The 16511-nt window shown below is 40.5% G+C and overlaps 1 protein-coding gene across 1 annotated transcript in view; it reads left to right on the top strand.

Moving 5' to 3' along the window:
• Positions 1-13994: 13994 nt before the first annotated feature.
• Positions 13995-16511, top strand: part of LOC118110418 (voltage-gated potassium channel subunit beta-2) — a 29795-nt gene continuing 27278 nt past the window's right edge. Inside the window, exon 1 of the mRNA XM_035158127.2 lies at positions 13995-14121. Within this exon, the coding sequence (XP_035014018.2) occupies positions 14071-14121 (51 nt within the window). The 5' untranslated portion in view covers positions 13995-14070. The remainder of the gene's footprint in view (positions 14122-16511) is intronic.

Genomic DNA, 16511 nt, shown 5'->3' with positions numbered 1-16511 from the left:
TTAAAAATAGCAGCAACTCCACCTCCTCGGCCGAATTCTCTGGGAACGTGTGAATTTATATGACTGGGGGGAGTAGATTCATTTAGACTGACATATTCATCAGGATGCAGCCAGGTCTCAGTGAGGGACAATAAATCAATGTTGCGATCTGAGACTAGTTCATTTACTAAAATAGCCTTTGATGACAGTGATCTTATGTTTAAAAGTCCACATTTAAAAGTCTTTGTTTCTTAAGTTGTTGCAGAGGTTGTGTTAATTTTTATTATTTTTTTGTGTAGAATTCTCCCTCTGTTATTGTTTGATTTACATAATTTAATGGGACGGTGGACAGACACAATCCTTATGGGTTTGTGGTTGTGTGACTTATCCAGAGGGAGCGCAGAGAAGTGTTTAGCACTGCAGCTCTGCTTCCTGGTCCCAACTCTGACTTGCTGTTATGATTGCGTGTTCCCTTCATTTTTTTAGCAGTGTACTGTCATTCATTATTTTAACAGGATCCTTAACATCTTAGGTATTACTGTAACCAGTGGAGTCATCAATGACACACTACATGCAGTGTTTGTCATATTTAGTAACTAAAGTTGTTACAAAAAGGATGGAATTAAAAGAATAATGTGCCACTATTCAAATTTTCTACCTGTCTCCTATTAGCTTTATTTGTATAGAGTTAAAAATGTGTTGATCAAATGCTACATAAGAGACTCAAATACCTGATCTTACCATTTCAGCTAAATGTGGCCTAATTTTTTATACAAACTCAAGTCAATATGTTATTTATATGTAAATAAATGCGGTCACTTAAAGAGAACTACCAGAGTTAATGAATGGACTGTGCAGCTCTTGAGGTTAACACATTTTTGCGGATTCTTATGAAGCACCCCCTTACTACAGCGACACGAAACATAGTGTGTGGAGTGCAGTGTGAGATATATGGCATTATCATGATAAACTTAAATACAAATAACAGAACACATTGGATAAAAACAGATGGTTATGCAAGAATGTGGTGACCTCAAACCATTTGATTCTCTGGTGTGATGACTCTCTCTGAGCAGGCACATACCTGTCGGCTAATAAACCAGAGTGGTGAGAACTTAGTTTCTACTGGGATGGTTCAGTTCTGTCTGGTTGATCTGTGTAATACTGGACTGAATTCAGCACAAAGGTCCAAGATCTATAGAATCTATATGAGGTGATTAGTCATCATCACGGTACAAAAACTCTTAGTGATCACTGAACACTTGTTTCCTCCTCATCCTTTCATTCCCCCACTCCTCTATCAGTGCCAGTGCATCCATCACGCAGCATTACGCACAAGTGTCACCGCAGTATTTATGAAGCTCAGCGTAAGTTCAGTTATGAAGACTTTACCCCTATTGGATCAATCTGAAATCTCTCACTCTCTCTTCACTTATTGATCGGCAGATTGTGGGCGTTTCTAAATGGCCAATCAGATTCTGCCACAGTCTCTTCCAGCCAATCATGTAGCTGCTGTCAAACTTCAAATCCCTTCTTCTCCTCTCAGCCGTCATTCAGTGATGTGTAACCCACCTCCACCCCAATCTCCTCCAGTCTCCAGACGCAACTGTGTAAGATAGCCCATGCGTCAGCCAGTATACCACTAGGAGGACCTCCATATGTTGTGTCCATATGTTCTCCCTCCTGAGAAGCTCCATCAGTGCCTCAAAAGATGCCCTAGATAGGCATCTTTTACTTTATCACTAAAAGTGGTTGATTGAAATAACTGAATTACGTAGCTTCTGTATGATAGTCCCAGATCTTGAGGGAAAGGTAACGTTGGGATTTAAGATAAGTTTGATATCAGAACATGTGCACACATACACACTCCGCTTCTCTCTCTCTCTCTCTCTCTGTCTGTCTCTCTCTGTCTCTCTCTCTACATTATCAACCAACATCTGTAAACTCAAACTGGGTAGAAACAAAAGAATTTGTAAACCTAGACAATGTATGGAGAACCAGAGGAGTTGGTAGGGCACGCTCAGTTTGGCTAGATTTGGTTGGCAGTGCACAGTGCGAATGATAGAGTCCCAGATAGGAGCAGTAAATTACTGACAAAGCTGGTAAAAACTGTAAACATTTTTATAATGCTTGCAATTGTATAAGAACGATTCTGTCCCAAGCTTTTTGATCCATATAAACGCTTGACCACTTTATCCCTGATAACGATATCCGGTTTCCACTGTATATTCAAAATAGAAACACAATAGATATGCAGGAAAAATGTCATTAATACTTTGATAATATGTTCACTTTAAGCCTGCCCTCTGATTTATGTTCAAATCCATCTTCTTAGCGTTCATAAACTTAATTCCAGCAAGCTCCATGAAGAAACAGGTAGCGTAATGCTATACATTCACCATGCTTTGGTCAAAAGATCTCTGCCATCAGGGAGAAATCAAAGAACTAAAATGTATACATCCAATACAACATGTGTGATCTTCTGTTTTTTATTAGAAGAATGAATTTGTGATGGCCTCTCATAGCTCTTCCTGTTGGATGATCCAACGTGATAGGGTCCACAATGTCTGGTGCCATAGGCATGGTGTTCTGCACTGTATAAGCTGGTGTATTCACTTAGTCTCCCTTTCCCCCATGGATTCCACAGCATTTGGTTTTAGCTGTAATTTGATTTCTACATTTAAATTTCCTTTTCATTTCTTTGAATAAATTATTTTTAGTTGAAACTCATGCTACTTTGCCCAGCCTTAAGTCAGGTTGTGACTCTGGGCTCTCAGTTTATGTCAGATGGGACAAAACCCTAGTGGGACAGTAAAAATAAAAATCACAGAATAGGCAAATTACTAGGGATAAATTCACTCATTATCTACTCACCACTTTGCTGATGGAGGGGTGGGTGAAGTGTTGGAGTCCACAAAACACTTTAGGAGTCTCAGGGGTAAACAGTGTGGCAGCCAAAGTGATCCCTTTTTCAGACGTAACTAAACAAAAAAACACAACATGCTTCCATGCTGCTTGTGTGGTGTCAAGTGTACGCAAGCCTAGGCATTCAAATTCAACTTGAAACAAGGTCATTTACACCATGCTTTGTTCATCTTCCGCAACTGGAAGTGTCAATACTAGCGGATGTAGCAGGACATGGAAAATGCGAATGGTCACCCCGCGGGTTCCCTTGGGTGAGAGTGTGTGCGGTTTTCCAGTGTGTCCGTGCGTACACATGGTGTAAATTACGCGGTTCGATCTGAATTTGAATTTTGGGCTTGCGGACACTTGGATGACACCACATGTCTGAAGAAGGGGTCCTGTTTACTTGAATTGTATTGTATTAAACACTTCACCCACCCCTCCTTCGGCATAGTGGTGAGTAGATAATGAGTGAATTTAAATTTTTCGGTGAACTATCCCTTGAAATACATTTAAAAATACATCACTATCAACCTGAGAGAGTTTGTGTCCAAAAGTATAGGAATTGTAATTTTGTCATACCTGTTGAATATCAATTGGCAAACCTGTTAGTAGTACTGGACTGGTGAACTTTAAATAGGAGACACAGACGTGGGGAAAGATTTGAAGGTAATTTATTATAAAAAATGTACAAAGAACAAAGTGAGGGAAGATCTGGAGACTATGCTGGAATCACATAGAGCAGATGAGGCAGGTTTGTGGATGAAGGCTGGGCATGTTGTGGTGGCTTGAGTTGGTGGCTGGTGAGGATTGGCCGACTGTTAAGCTCATCAGAGAAGAGTCATTAGCAGATTGAAGATTGAAGCCAGGTGTTACGGCCACAGACAGAAAATGAAAACCTGGCTCAACTTTGTGGCCACAACATAAAATAAAGGATGCCAACCGAGTTCAGAGTTTCAAAAAAAGGACAACGTTTATTTACAAAAATGGAAAAATGAAACTATCATACTTTACCAAAACTACGAGAGTCTGGATGTCTGGCCAAAAATATCACAAGATGAGGAAGTCTGGGCCAGCCCACAGGGACCGTAGGACCCAGAGCTTCTTCCCCTAAACTCATACACCCGAAGGTAACCCTAAACTAGAAATAAAGCCCGAAAACTAGGCTACCACACCTCCAGCCTAAAACAGAACCGAAAGAGACATTATTCATTCATATTCATTTATTCAACATCATCCTGCTGCTACTGCTGGGAGAGAGTGAGCCTCCCCTACAGCCTCCATACTGGGGCAGGGCCACAATGAGCAGGTCCACAACACCTGTGAGGAGAGCAGATTAAAGAGTAAAGCAGGAGGTAAGAACAGGAAGGTGGGAGCGCGTAACACCAGGTATGCAGAGCCACGCCCACAGACAAATACACACAGGGACAGAAGAGAGAAAGAGACACAAGGAGACAATATTGGATTTAAGATGTGATGGAAATTTGACCTGGTGAGACTTCTGAAATAAAGAGATTTGAGAATAATAGTCTTTTATCCTTGCAAGGAATTAAGTATAAAATTCCTTGCAAGGAAGGTCAGACAATCATACAGCATGCGAAGAGCATTCTGCAGAGGGAATGACAAAGAAACAGTTGCAGGCATGTGCTTTTTATGCAGATGCAATGAAGAAATGTGTGTGTGTGTGAGAACTATGTGTGTGTGTGTGTGTGTGAACTATGTGTGTGAACTGAGTGAATAGTAAAATCCCAGGAGATAAGACTAGACACAGGTTGAAGGCTTCTTCGAGGTCTTGGTGTGGGAGACGAGCACAGTCTCAGATTTTTGGCTCTGATGTCATCTTGGCAGTTACACAAGCAGAAATAGTATGCATAAGTAGAGATAATATATAGTGTGGTATAATGGTAAGAATTTCCATTACAAAGATTATTTCATTTGCAACATGCATTGAGTCATATTAAGTAAAGAAGCAGAAATAACTACTATATGAAAGAAAAGCAGCAGCAAAAGATACAGCAAAAATCCAATGCATATCAATGTAAATAGTGTGTATATAATATATCATCATAGTCAACCTTTGGAGCTCAGAATAATCTTTAACATGGATGGTAGTGTGCTGTGTAAATGGATTGTATTGAAGGCAAGTGTGTTGAACCTGTGTGACTGTGTGCAGAAGCTGCAAGTTTAATGTCAGCTAAAGAATTCATTGTGTTTATTCACTATTTAATCCAACTTTATTTTAGAATCAAAGGAAAATGTACACCTGGCATTTGTCGTGTTCTTTTATCCTTAGGTATGAGAAGGGTCGGTCTTGGTTCAAAAAGTATTTATTTAGAAGCAATGAAAAGGTACAGCACTCAATGCACAGCCTCGGCTTTTAGTCAGTAGCTCGGGGTAGTCAAGAGTCGCCCCGAACGGATGACAGGTGCAATATTTATAATAGTAGGTTGAAGGCGTGGTCCCAGTATCTTGGAACTGGAATCCACCAATGATGAGGAGCCGCTCCCAGGTTCGTCACTCCTTTGATAGTAGCTGGGCAAATCTTCACATTCTGACAGTGTTAAGTTTTGTGTATTAAAAACAAGCCTTTATCCGGCTGAAGCTTTGTGAGTCTTCAGTAGTTTTGCAGATACAGTGTTGTTGTTCAGTGGAGTGAGAAACATTGTGTTTCTGTTTTATCGGCTGTATGTTCTGTGTGCGTAAGCATGCGTATTCATCAGACAAGACAATGCCTTTCCTATCTGGCCTTCAGAAGCTGGGGCAGCTGCTTGATTTCTTTCTAAGGCATAGGTCACAGTGTCTTAATGAGCACAGTGCATTCATGTATGTGTGATGTTGAATAAAGGAGGAATACTGTAATATATATAAAGGTTTATGTATGAGAACAAGTTTAAGTACAGTGTATTGTATGCCACGGATTACAGTCCTAATACATAACAAAACATTAATTCTTTCTGTTAAGGTACAAACATGGTGCGTGTAAAATCGATCCTTTTCGGGGCTATAGTGTCTAATTATATTATTAAAATCCTAACAAATTCCTCCTTTCACACCATTTCATGGTGTGAACAATTTACTGGGGATCATCCACAAACTCCCCAACCTCCATCTCATCCAATGCAAACTCATCACTATCATCATCATCATCATCATCATCATCATCATCATCATCATCACCACTCAACAAAGGCAACTGATAGGGTGGGGGAGGGGGCATGTGTTCTTTGGTCAGAGCCGTGGTGATGAGTCTGTTGAGCAAGGTCCTAAAGCAAGGGATGCAGCAGCAGCCACAGGTGACTAGGATAGCTGAAAAGATAGCTATGGAGAGGAGGCAGGATGCAATCAGCCCTTTCCATTTGCCGAATGCAGTGTTCATCCAATTATCTAGGGGGTTGTTAATTCCAGAGTCTGCGGCCATGTTCTGTGCCATGGTGCGTAAGGCGGAGAGAGCCTTGGTCACCGAGCCATCAGGGGCGGTATTGCTGGGGATAAATGTACAACAAGAACTTCCTATCATAGTGCACACACCACCCTTTTCTGCCAGTAGGAGGTCTAGGGCCATTCGGTTCTGTGTGACCATAAGGGAAGTAGGGGCGAGCTGTTCGGATAGGCCAGTTATGGCGTCTCGAGTAAGGTTGGTGAGGCGTTGGAGATTGAAATGGACGTAGTTAATGCGATCCACGTTTTTGTTGGGAGTTACCCATATCCAGATAGACTCAAATCCCGCTGCAATTTGATCCGCTAATTTATATTGGTCTGGAACACCCCGAGGAATCCCTATGGCGTCTATGTATGTGGGTGAGTCCCTATTTAAGTCAAAATGCGTTGTTCTTCGTCGGCGGGTGCTAGTGGGTTGTCCTGGGCGGGGAGAGAGGATAGTCAAGGGCATGGCCAATTGAACAAGTGTGCAGGAACCCTTCCAGTTTGAAGGAAGGCGGTTCCTCAAGCGTTTCCCTCCACAGTACCAGAAGAGGTCACTGCGGGCCCACTCCAGCTGTGTGGCGTTGTGCCAGTCGGTAACATTGATGTTTCTACAACACCAGGAGGGCGGCATTGAACCCACCTCTCTGTGAGATGAGTTACCTTGTTTAGTCAGACACGTGTAATTTCCCTTTACTGGAGTAAATATAGGGGGCAGCGTGTTGTTTGGCGCCGGGGGAAAGAGATGACTGAGAGTAGAACAGTTGGCGGGACTGGCTTCCATGTGTAAGCCATACATGCAATCAAAACCGGGTCGATCCGAGTCTGTCAGTAGGGGGGGCCGGGGCTGACTGCAGACTATATAATTAGTGAGGTTTTGGGAATGGGCGGTAAAATGGACCCATTTTAGCCATATGTTTTCATCAGTGTATCCAGTCTCTATTTCTACCACATCTTCAACGGTACTGGCGTCGTAATATTGTACCGCAGGGGAGCTGGGTGGGGATGGTAGTGGTGATTCAGGGGGAGAGCTTGTGGAGTTAGTAGTAGAGTTATCAGACGGGGAAGGGGAAGGCTGAGTTCTAGGGGAGGAGGAACGGACGTCTGCCCTAACAATGCCCATGGGGTCAGCTCCTGTCATGTCTACTCCTAAAACAAAATAATAAGGACTTGTCAGTGCGGCCCTTTTAGTCAATTTGCTATAGTGGAGATGTTTAAGAGTCATTAAGAGACTATTGTCAGGGAAGCCGGCAGGCGTGATCCTCCGGGTGAGGGTGATGTTTCTTTGGAGCTGTCCTAAGGGGTTTTGTGCATTGTATCTGTGGGTGTAACCTCTGGGGCCTGTGTTCCACAAAACGTGTTATCAAAGATTTATCATTTTGCATTCATCTCTAAACCATTGTTTTTATATGTGATATCAGGAACCATATGAACATGTGATGTATAATGCAGAAAAGTAATTTTCCATTTCTAAGCATGTGATTGCTTCTAATGTCAATGTGTGTGTGTCAGTGACATTTGGTGTGTCACTTTCATGTATGTGTGGTGTGGGTGCGATACCATGTATCTCAGGCGTCGAATGAATCAGAGTTTCCACCGCTCTCTCCTGGCCCCCCTCCTCAAATCTGCCTGAGCAGCTGCACCTCGTTCCTCCGGAACTCCCTCGCCCTGCTGTTCTGTTCATGGAGGAATACAGGGCGGAGGTGAACGGCTGGGGCTGAAGCCACTTCAGGTCTCTGAAGAGGGGCACAGTCGAGATCGTGGTCCACTCTGACACACTGAGGCACTGTAGGATACAAAGAAAACTTTTTCTGTGCAGATTTATCTGTTTGTTCACATTCATTGGCCATTTTATCACATTCATTCCCTTGGGTAGCACACTGCATTTGTAATGACAAAGCAACAGTTGCAGGCGTATGCTTTTTATGTAGATGCAATGAAGAGATGTGTGTGTGTGTGAAGAGTTGAACTGTGTGTGTGTGTGTGTGTGTGTGTGTGTGTGTTGTGAGAACTACATGTGTGGACTGAGTGAATATTAAAATCCCAGGAGATAAGACACAGACACATGCTGAAGGCCTCTTCGAGGTCTTGTTGGGGGAGACGAGCACAGTCTCAGATTTGTGGCTCTGATGTCATTTTGGCAGTTTACACAAGCAGAATAGTATGCATAAGCAGAGATAATATTTAGTGTGGTATAATGGTAAAATTTTGCCCTTACATTCCTCCCTTTTGATCATAAAATGATCACAACATCAGATTCAAAATTTACTTGCAAAATGTCAGCACATATTATCTCTAAGGGTGAAAATCTCAAGTAAAATTCTTAAGTAGTCTTTATCTTCCAATTCTAAAAATAAAGAAAATGAAATAAATAAAGAATTTCTGTGTGGAAATTGCTTCTTCACTCCAAATTCGATCTCTATTCAATTAAGGATATATCATTTCACAGTACCAATTTTGCTTGGATATGTGTAACAGTGCAAGGAACCCTCTAATTTTGTGCACTATAAAAAATATTATGGTTGGCGGTCTTGGTAACTCTAAAACCATTTTAGGAAAAATTATATTATAACATAATCATGCAAGTTCACCTTTTCAAAGAGCAATGAACATTATTCAGTCTGACATTTGAATTTGAATTTTGAAATATTAAAATATCCTTGTTTGAAACAAAACAAATAAAACAAACATCTAAGAAACCAATAAAAAAAACATAAATAAAATAAACAACTCCAACTGAAATACCAGATGAGATGGACTCTCTAGTCCCATTAACGAAAATTGCTCTTGAATACATAAAACGTTTGACACAGGATATATGTTACCAGCTCAGTAAACTGCTTCTCTAATTGAATTGTTAAAATACAAAACGTTCATTTTGTACAATTACTAAATTATTGGGACAATTACTAACTGAACTTTTTACCTTCACAACCTTGGGATAAGAACAGTTTAATAATCTTATCAAATAGGAGCACTAAAATTGATTAAACAAAAGATGTGCTCAAACATAAAGTTAAACTGGGAAATATTTGAATTCATTACAAAGTATTATATAGAATTCGTCACAAAAAAGTCAACAGTCCTGTAAATCATTTAGAATGTCTTAATTATCTATGGAGTTAAAGCAACAGAAACACAATTATTAGAATTATAAGAATTCACTGCCTGATTACTAGAAACCACACTTGTAACCGAAATCATGGAAAGCAGTAGGGATTTGTCTCAGGTAGGAAAAAAACAAACATTGATGGCCTCACCCACAGGGGTGAAGTCCTGCTATCTCCATTGTCATTTACATTATCTGCGTGTTTCTCTTTGCTCATATGGAACTCAGAGGTGCGTAGCTGAGTTTAAAGTAGAGTATACAAGCTTATATTTGGAAATAATCAAGACAAGACATACAGATAGACCCTCCTTTTGTGGTCAACGTATTACTTTAAGGTTTTGAGGAGGAGTCGGCCAAATCAGTGGCTACTTCTCGTAAAGACCGAGAAGGTGGGTCAGCGGGTACACAATGTGTGAGGTGGTGCCAAATTGCTCCTGTTTTTCCTTTTACTCGGATCGCATGTGAGGTACACTCTGTTAGGTCCTGTCCACCTAGGGTCGGGCACTTTCTCTTGTGAACTTTGACCCTTACCCAATCACCCGGTCTTACTGGAACAGGAGTCTCCGTGGGGGTCTCGTCAGAACGTCCAGCAGCCGCCTGGACCTGTGCAGACAAAACTTCAGTAAGATAAGTTAAGGCTTTCATGTAGTCAGTCAATTTCTCCTGACATATATCCAATCCGGGTCCATACCCAGGGTCTCGAGGAAAAATAAAATAAAAACAAAAAACACAAGCCAATCCAATGATGTCAAACCAGTTGTAACCCGAGCTGTAATGTCCTTTGGTCTCCCCCAGGTGGCGTCCTTGTTTTATTCCTAGCTGTAATACCCTTTATCAGCCCCCAGATGGCAGGCGTACACCGCTAGTTGTACTTTCTTTTATCCGCCACCAGATGGCGACCTCGCTCTATTTTTCTTATTTCCTTATTAATTCTGTCTCTGTCAGCCGGGTGACCTTCCTCTTGTTATCTCCTCCTAATTTGGTTCTCTCTCGTTTTCCACACACACACTTTCATTCACACTTGTATCAGACTTAGTGCTGTGTCACCATAGTTCCTTTACATGAAGTTCATATTAGGACTACTCAGATCAGTTCCATTACCCACACGTATTAGTTACCTTAAGTTCTTTAATCAATCTCCAAAACGCTATTGTTTAGAATTTAGTAAATACCCACACATTCAGACCTCTTAAATCTTATATTTTTTATGGTCAGTTTTTTTGGTCTCTGTCAGTCTTTTTATCTGTCAGTCCTCGCAACATGTTATGGCCTCGGCGTCTTTTTAATTTGTGCCCGATTCAAGCAACGGTGTGTCTGGCTAGTTAAGCTCCTCACTCGTCAGTGCCGGTAGCCCCTTCCTCCAGGTTCACACTCTAATCCCAGATTTGGTTGCACGGATGCAATCTATTGCATGAATCGTCTGTCTTTTCTCCAATCTGAATTAGTTTCGTGCGTCACAGACTTTTTAAGTGTGGCGCCCGTCCCGCGCAGGTCCCAGACCTCGCTTTTTATCTTGTTTCTTTTGCGCCAAGACAGGGTCCCAGACCCCTCACAAGGTCCCAGACCTTTCACAAGGTCCCTGACCTTTCACAAGGTACCAGACCTTTCACAGGGTCCCAGACCTCTGTTTAGTACTTTTATTTTACATACCCTTTCATTGCTTCCATAAAACACAGAACTTTATTACTTTACCTCTTTTCTCCTCTCCGCACACTCACAATCTATATCAATGCCTATATAACTAATGCAGAATTTGTTTTAACAGGTTTCTGCTTACCTTTTAGTTTGGCGCCCGTGAGTATGTGGCGAATCGATCGGAGCGGCCTCGACCTTTGGGTCTCCGGTCTTTCTGGTCAAAACTTCTCTTCAGGATCACGTCGGGGTCACCAATTTTGTCGTGTTCTTTTATCCTTAGGTATGAGAAGGGTCGGTTTTGGTTCAAAAAGTATTTATTTAGAAGCAATGAAAAGGTACAGCATAGCTATGGGCACTCAATGCACAGCCTCGGCTTTTAGTCAGTAGCTCGGGGTAGTCAAGAGTCGCCCCGAACGGATGACAGGTGCAATATTTATAATAGTAGGTTGAAGGCATGGTCCCAGTATCTTGGAACTGGAATCCACCAATGATGAGGAGCCGCTCCCAGGTTCGTCCCTCGTTTGATAGTAGCTGGGCAAATCTTCACATTCTGACAGTGTTAAGTTTTGTGTATTAAAAACAAGCCTTTATCCGGCTGAAGCTTTGTGAGTCTTCAGTAGTTTTGCAGATACGGTGTTTTTGTTCATTGGAGTGAGAAACATTGTGTTTCTGTTTTATCGGCTGTATGTTCTGTGTGCGTAAGCATGCGTATTCATCAGACAAGACAACACCTTTCCTATCTGGCCTTCAGAAGCTGGGGCAGCTGCTTGATTTCTTTCTAAGGCATAGGTCACAGTGTCTTAATGAGCACAGTGCATTCATGTATGTGTGATGTTGAATAAAGCTAAAGGAATACTGTAATATATATAAAGGTTTATGTATGAGAACAAGTTTAAGTACAGTGTATTGTATGCCACGGATTACAGTCCTAACACATAACAAAACATTAATTCTTTCTGTTAAGGTACAAACATGGTGCGTGTAAAATCGATCCTTTTCGGGGCTATAGTGTCTAATTATATTATTAAAATCCTAACACATTTAATGCTTATGCTTTGTTCCAATCTAATAAATGATTGCCAGTAATACGAATCAACAGTGGTGTTGATTATATTACATTACATTACATTACATTTAGCTGACGCTTTTATCCAAAGCGACTTACAATAAGTGCATTCAACTGTGAGGGAACGAACCCAGAACAACAAGAATCAAGTAAGTACAAATTGCTTAAAAAAAGCCAAACTACAAAGTTTATTTTATTTTATTTTATTTTTAATCCAAGGTGTGGTCGGAAGAGATGTGTCTTTAGCCTGCGGCGGAAGATGTGTGGACTTTCTGCTGTCCTAATGTCAATGTCTCTCGCAGTGAGGGAGCAGCAAGCCGATTGGCCGATGCAGAGTAGACGGGCTGTGGCAAAGCCGGCCCTGGCAATGTTGGAGCCCTAAGCAAGATTTCAGATTGGCGCCCCCCCCAGGCCCCCCAACATACACATGCAAACCCGCAAGCCCCCCCCTCCAGACACACATACAGCCAAGCTTGTTAAAGACCGTTACCCCCACATTTTAGGTGCGTTCGACTGTATGTACTGTAGCTTGGACTTAAGCACTGATTTAACGTGACATGATGCATGCTGGTCCAAACACAATGCATGCTGGTTAGAAATGTTGCCTTACTTTATATAGGGCTGCAAAACATCACTGTGTTACGTGACCTTAAAACGTCAGATTGTGCAGTTGCTCTCCTCCAGCTGCAGCACCAACTCTGCTCTGATTGGCTGAAGGCTTCACTGATACACTGTGATGCAATGTTTCTTGTGTTTTTTTCTAAGAATTCAGGTCCATTTTCAGCTATATATATATAGGAACATTATCTACTCTTACCTTGCAATAAATATAATAATACAAAATTTTGTTTATATATTTGATCATGTGAAGCTATATAACCAATGGCAGAGTATATCTATGATTCTCTTTGTTTGTTGTTATTTCATGTGTGCCTTATTTTATATTTCTAATGTGGTGATTAATTGTTAATTTCTCTCCAAAGAGGATGTGATGAATTCCATCTCCTTCTGACAGTTGGTCTCTGTATTTACACATGGTCACTTTACACTATAGTTTTAATTTTCATCTTAAAGAAAGTTCTCAGTCACTTTTGTTGTTCATTGTATTCTTTGTGCAAAAACACGTGGATTTCCAAAGCGAGCCGACTCACTGATGCTAGAAGAAGTAGAAATTGTCTGGGGGCTTACAACCATTACCACAAATAAAATTGAGAAGCACTCAGTAGAGTAAATACTTCCGCCAATGCCCAACTTAATGTCAATATGAATGCTCTCATAGATATAAGTCCCCTAAATATGACAGATTTTTTAATCTAGATCCTTGTTTTACTCCCTGAGCAATGGGAGAGAAATGTCCCCCCCCCAAAAAAGCTTGTATTATGATTTGAGGTAATCTGTCCTGTAGTTTTTTTGTGTAATGCTGCTAACTAGAAAACCCTCAAACAAATACATAATTCCAAGCTAGTCTCCACTCAACTGTGGGCTCCCACCTTACTCCTACTCCACACATTTCATTATGCAATGTATTGGTAGGTTTAGCCATGCCTTGACATTATGGGGGCATGCATACCAAAATCTGCACCTATATGATACAACTACTTTCCCCCGTAGAAGTAGTCAGTTAAAAAAAGGTCTGGAAAAGACACATCACTGCTGGAGCAAGCAACATAACAGGGTTCTCACAGCCTTCTGCTGTTACAATCACAAGCTCTTAGTGCAGATGCTAGTTTTAGTACCAAGATAAATAATTTACTTGTAAGTTATTTTTTGTCCTCTGCAGTGCAGAAGGGGCTGCTGATAGGGCTCTTTGTGGCCCGTGTGACCAAGTAGGAGGGAGTAGAAGGCCTTTTTATCTCAACAACCAAATACTTTTAAAGCAATCCAGAACCAGCTCTGCTTGGCACTAAACTGAGCAACATACTGCTACTGCTTTATCCAGCCATTACCAAGCTCTATCATGAGCAGTGTAGTCCAGAACCCCTACATTGGCCGCACACCAAGCACCAGGGTAAGTAGCTACTGATTGATTCATTGATAGTGGGACAGAAAGGTTGATGTTTCATGGATATGCTTCCCATAGCTGGAGTTCTATAGAGGGTCGTGGTGACCCAAGATTATTTGAAATCTGATTCGCTAATATCTTTTTCTTGTTGTTTTTTTCTTTATTGAGACACCACTGTTCTTGTGTTTGGTCTTAGTGTTCCATCATAATCAGGATGCAGAAAGAGGCTCTTAAATTATTGACTGCCTTGGGATTTTCTGGTGTAGGTATTTAATTAGGTTAGACGACGAGAGCAGACATTGTACTCTTGATGTGGATGTGTCGATACATCATAAATGTTAGCATACAGCTGTAGTTAGTAACATTTAATGTTCTTGACTTGTACTTAGTGAATCATAACACATAGGTATCACTGGCTTCATCTGTGAAACCAGCACACCAAATATTAAGGCAATAGTTCTCTCACTTTATCAAGCACCTTATCCTCATCTTCATAGCAACAGGAACACTGGGTGTCAGTCAGACCTCAGGGTGTTGAGAGTCTATGTAAAGACAGACTAAATGTTACACAACTGTTTTTCAACTGATAATTGCAGAGCAACCTCTAGTTTGCAGATCTGTTTTATAACCCAGCTCTATGTAAATTGCCTTGAGATAATGTATATTATGATTTGCGCTAGACAAATAAAATAAAATAAAATTGAATTGAACCCAGCTGTAACCCCATCATTCACATTCACACTCTAATTGCAGAGTGTGGTCTCTTTACTGCTGTAATACTATTGATGACTCTCTCTAGGGAACTGACATATTTGGTGGCTTTGATTCAGTGGGACACTGTAACCACACCCAACAAAAGGGTCAAACCCTCTTTGCTGCCACAAATACTGGTGTACAGTATATCCCTGGGCAAGTGGGGAAAATCACAAGTTTATTTATTTTACTTATTGAGTGATTGGTTTTAATAACAATGATTTTCAGGGTTCTATCATAATAATCAATAATATCTTTCCACTCATGTGAAAAATATGATATTTTAAACATCATAACAACACTGGCATGATGATGAAATTATCCGTCACTGTGGCTGATTCATTATATAAGGAGTTGTAGGGATAGGGGCAGACAAGATAAATCCCTTGAGTTAGCATCTAAATGATAAAAATAGATAGATCTTTTTTTTTTGGAGCTAGCAGTCAGAGAGGAGGACGAGAGTATTACACAGCCCAGTGCAGCTGAGGTGGTGGGTAGAATACAAAGTAATCTGGGTCTGATGTGCAAGTTAAGGTTAATCACTTCAGTTTTCACGCACTGGTTTCTTCAGATTGTAATATGAGACTAAACAAAACCATGTAGTCGTAGTGATTAGCGTAATTATATTACGACTTACTAAGCAGGTGTAGCTAAAGATATTTTTTTTATTCCTACTGTACTTACTGTTTTAGAGTATAGTTTGATTTCTAATCCAAAACTAATTCTTTTAATTTTAACAACCAACTACAGAACAGTCTAATTCTATCTCTGTTTGATTAGTTCAGACCTTTAGCACTGTATAAACATTATTCTTTATATTTGGGTTGAAGGTTATGCGGAATCTGAATGGGTGTTGATATCATGATTCAATGGAGGTGAGGCTGTGCGTTGTAAAGGAAAGTAGGGATAGACAGGAAAGAGAGAACTGATCCTTACCGCATAATGGATTTCTAGTAAACCGTAATGAAATTATACAGAGACATGTACAACCTACTTCAAGAAACAATTAATATGAATGAGTTGCGGGGCAGTTTAAATACTGGTTATGTAGTTATGCTATTCAAACTATGAGTTGAGAACTTATGTGGCAATATATATTTAAGGGCTAATGACCAAAATTAATTTAAAAAAAAGCATTGCTATACAGTCAGCGAGGAGTGATAAATACCCTCGATGTGTACATTACATATATATATTATGTTTTTCCCACCAGAGTTTAACAATGATGAATATATGTAAGATCTGTTAAGATGCTTTCAGACAGGCACTTAAATATGGATACATTCTGGACTCACTCACTCACTCACTCACTCACTCACTCACTCACAAACACATTCACCTATCTGTCCCAGTCAGACTGACCATCCGTAGCACTGGGAGAAATCCCACCCGCCCAACCTGTAATTAAAGGATTTAAAATAAATTATAATATAAATATCCAGTCACTAAAAGTATAATCAAAATAGTTTAAGAACGTTTAAAAATGGCTGACAAAAACTTACAATCTCTCAGATGTGTGTGCAAGTACACAGAAAGTCCCAAAACACACAAAATGAAATAACAAATCCATGAAACTATGGAATGTAAAATTTGTTAAAGTTGCACAGAACCAAATGTAAAAAGATAAATATTGATAAAAACCT

This window comes from Hippoglossus stenolepis, chromosome 6 (assembly GCF_022539355.2).
Source record: "Hippoglossus stenolepis isolate QCI-W04-F060 chromosome 6, HSTE1.2, whole genome shotgun sequence".
Classification (NCBI taxonomy): Eukaryota; Metazoa; Chordata; class Actinopteri; order Pleuronectiformes; family Pleuronectidae; genus Hippoglossus; species Hippoglossus stenolepis.
The sequence above is the reverse complement of the archived record's forward strand: the minus strand, read 5'-3'. Positions and strand labels throughout refer to the sequence as shown.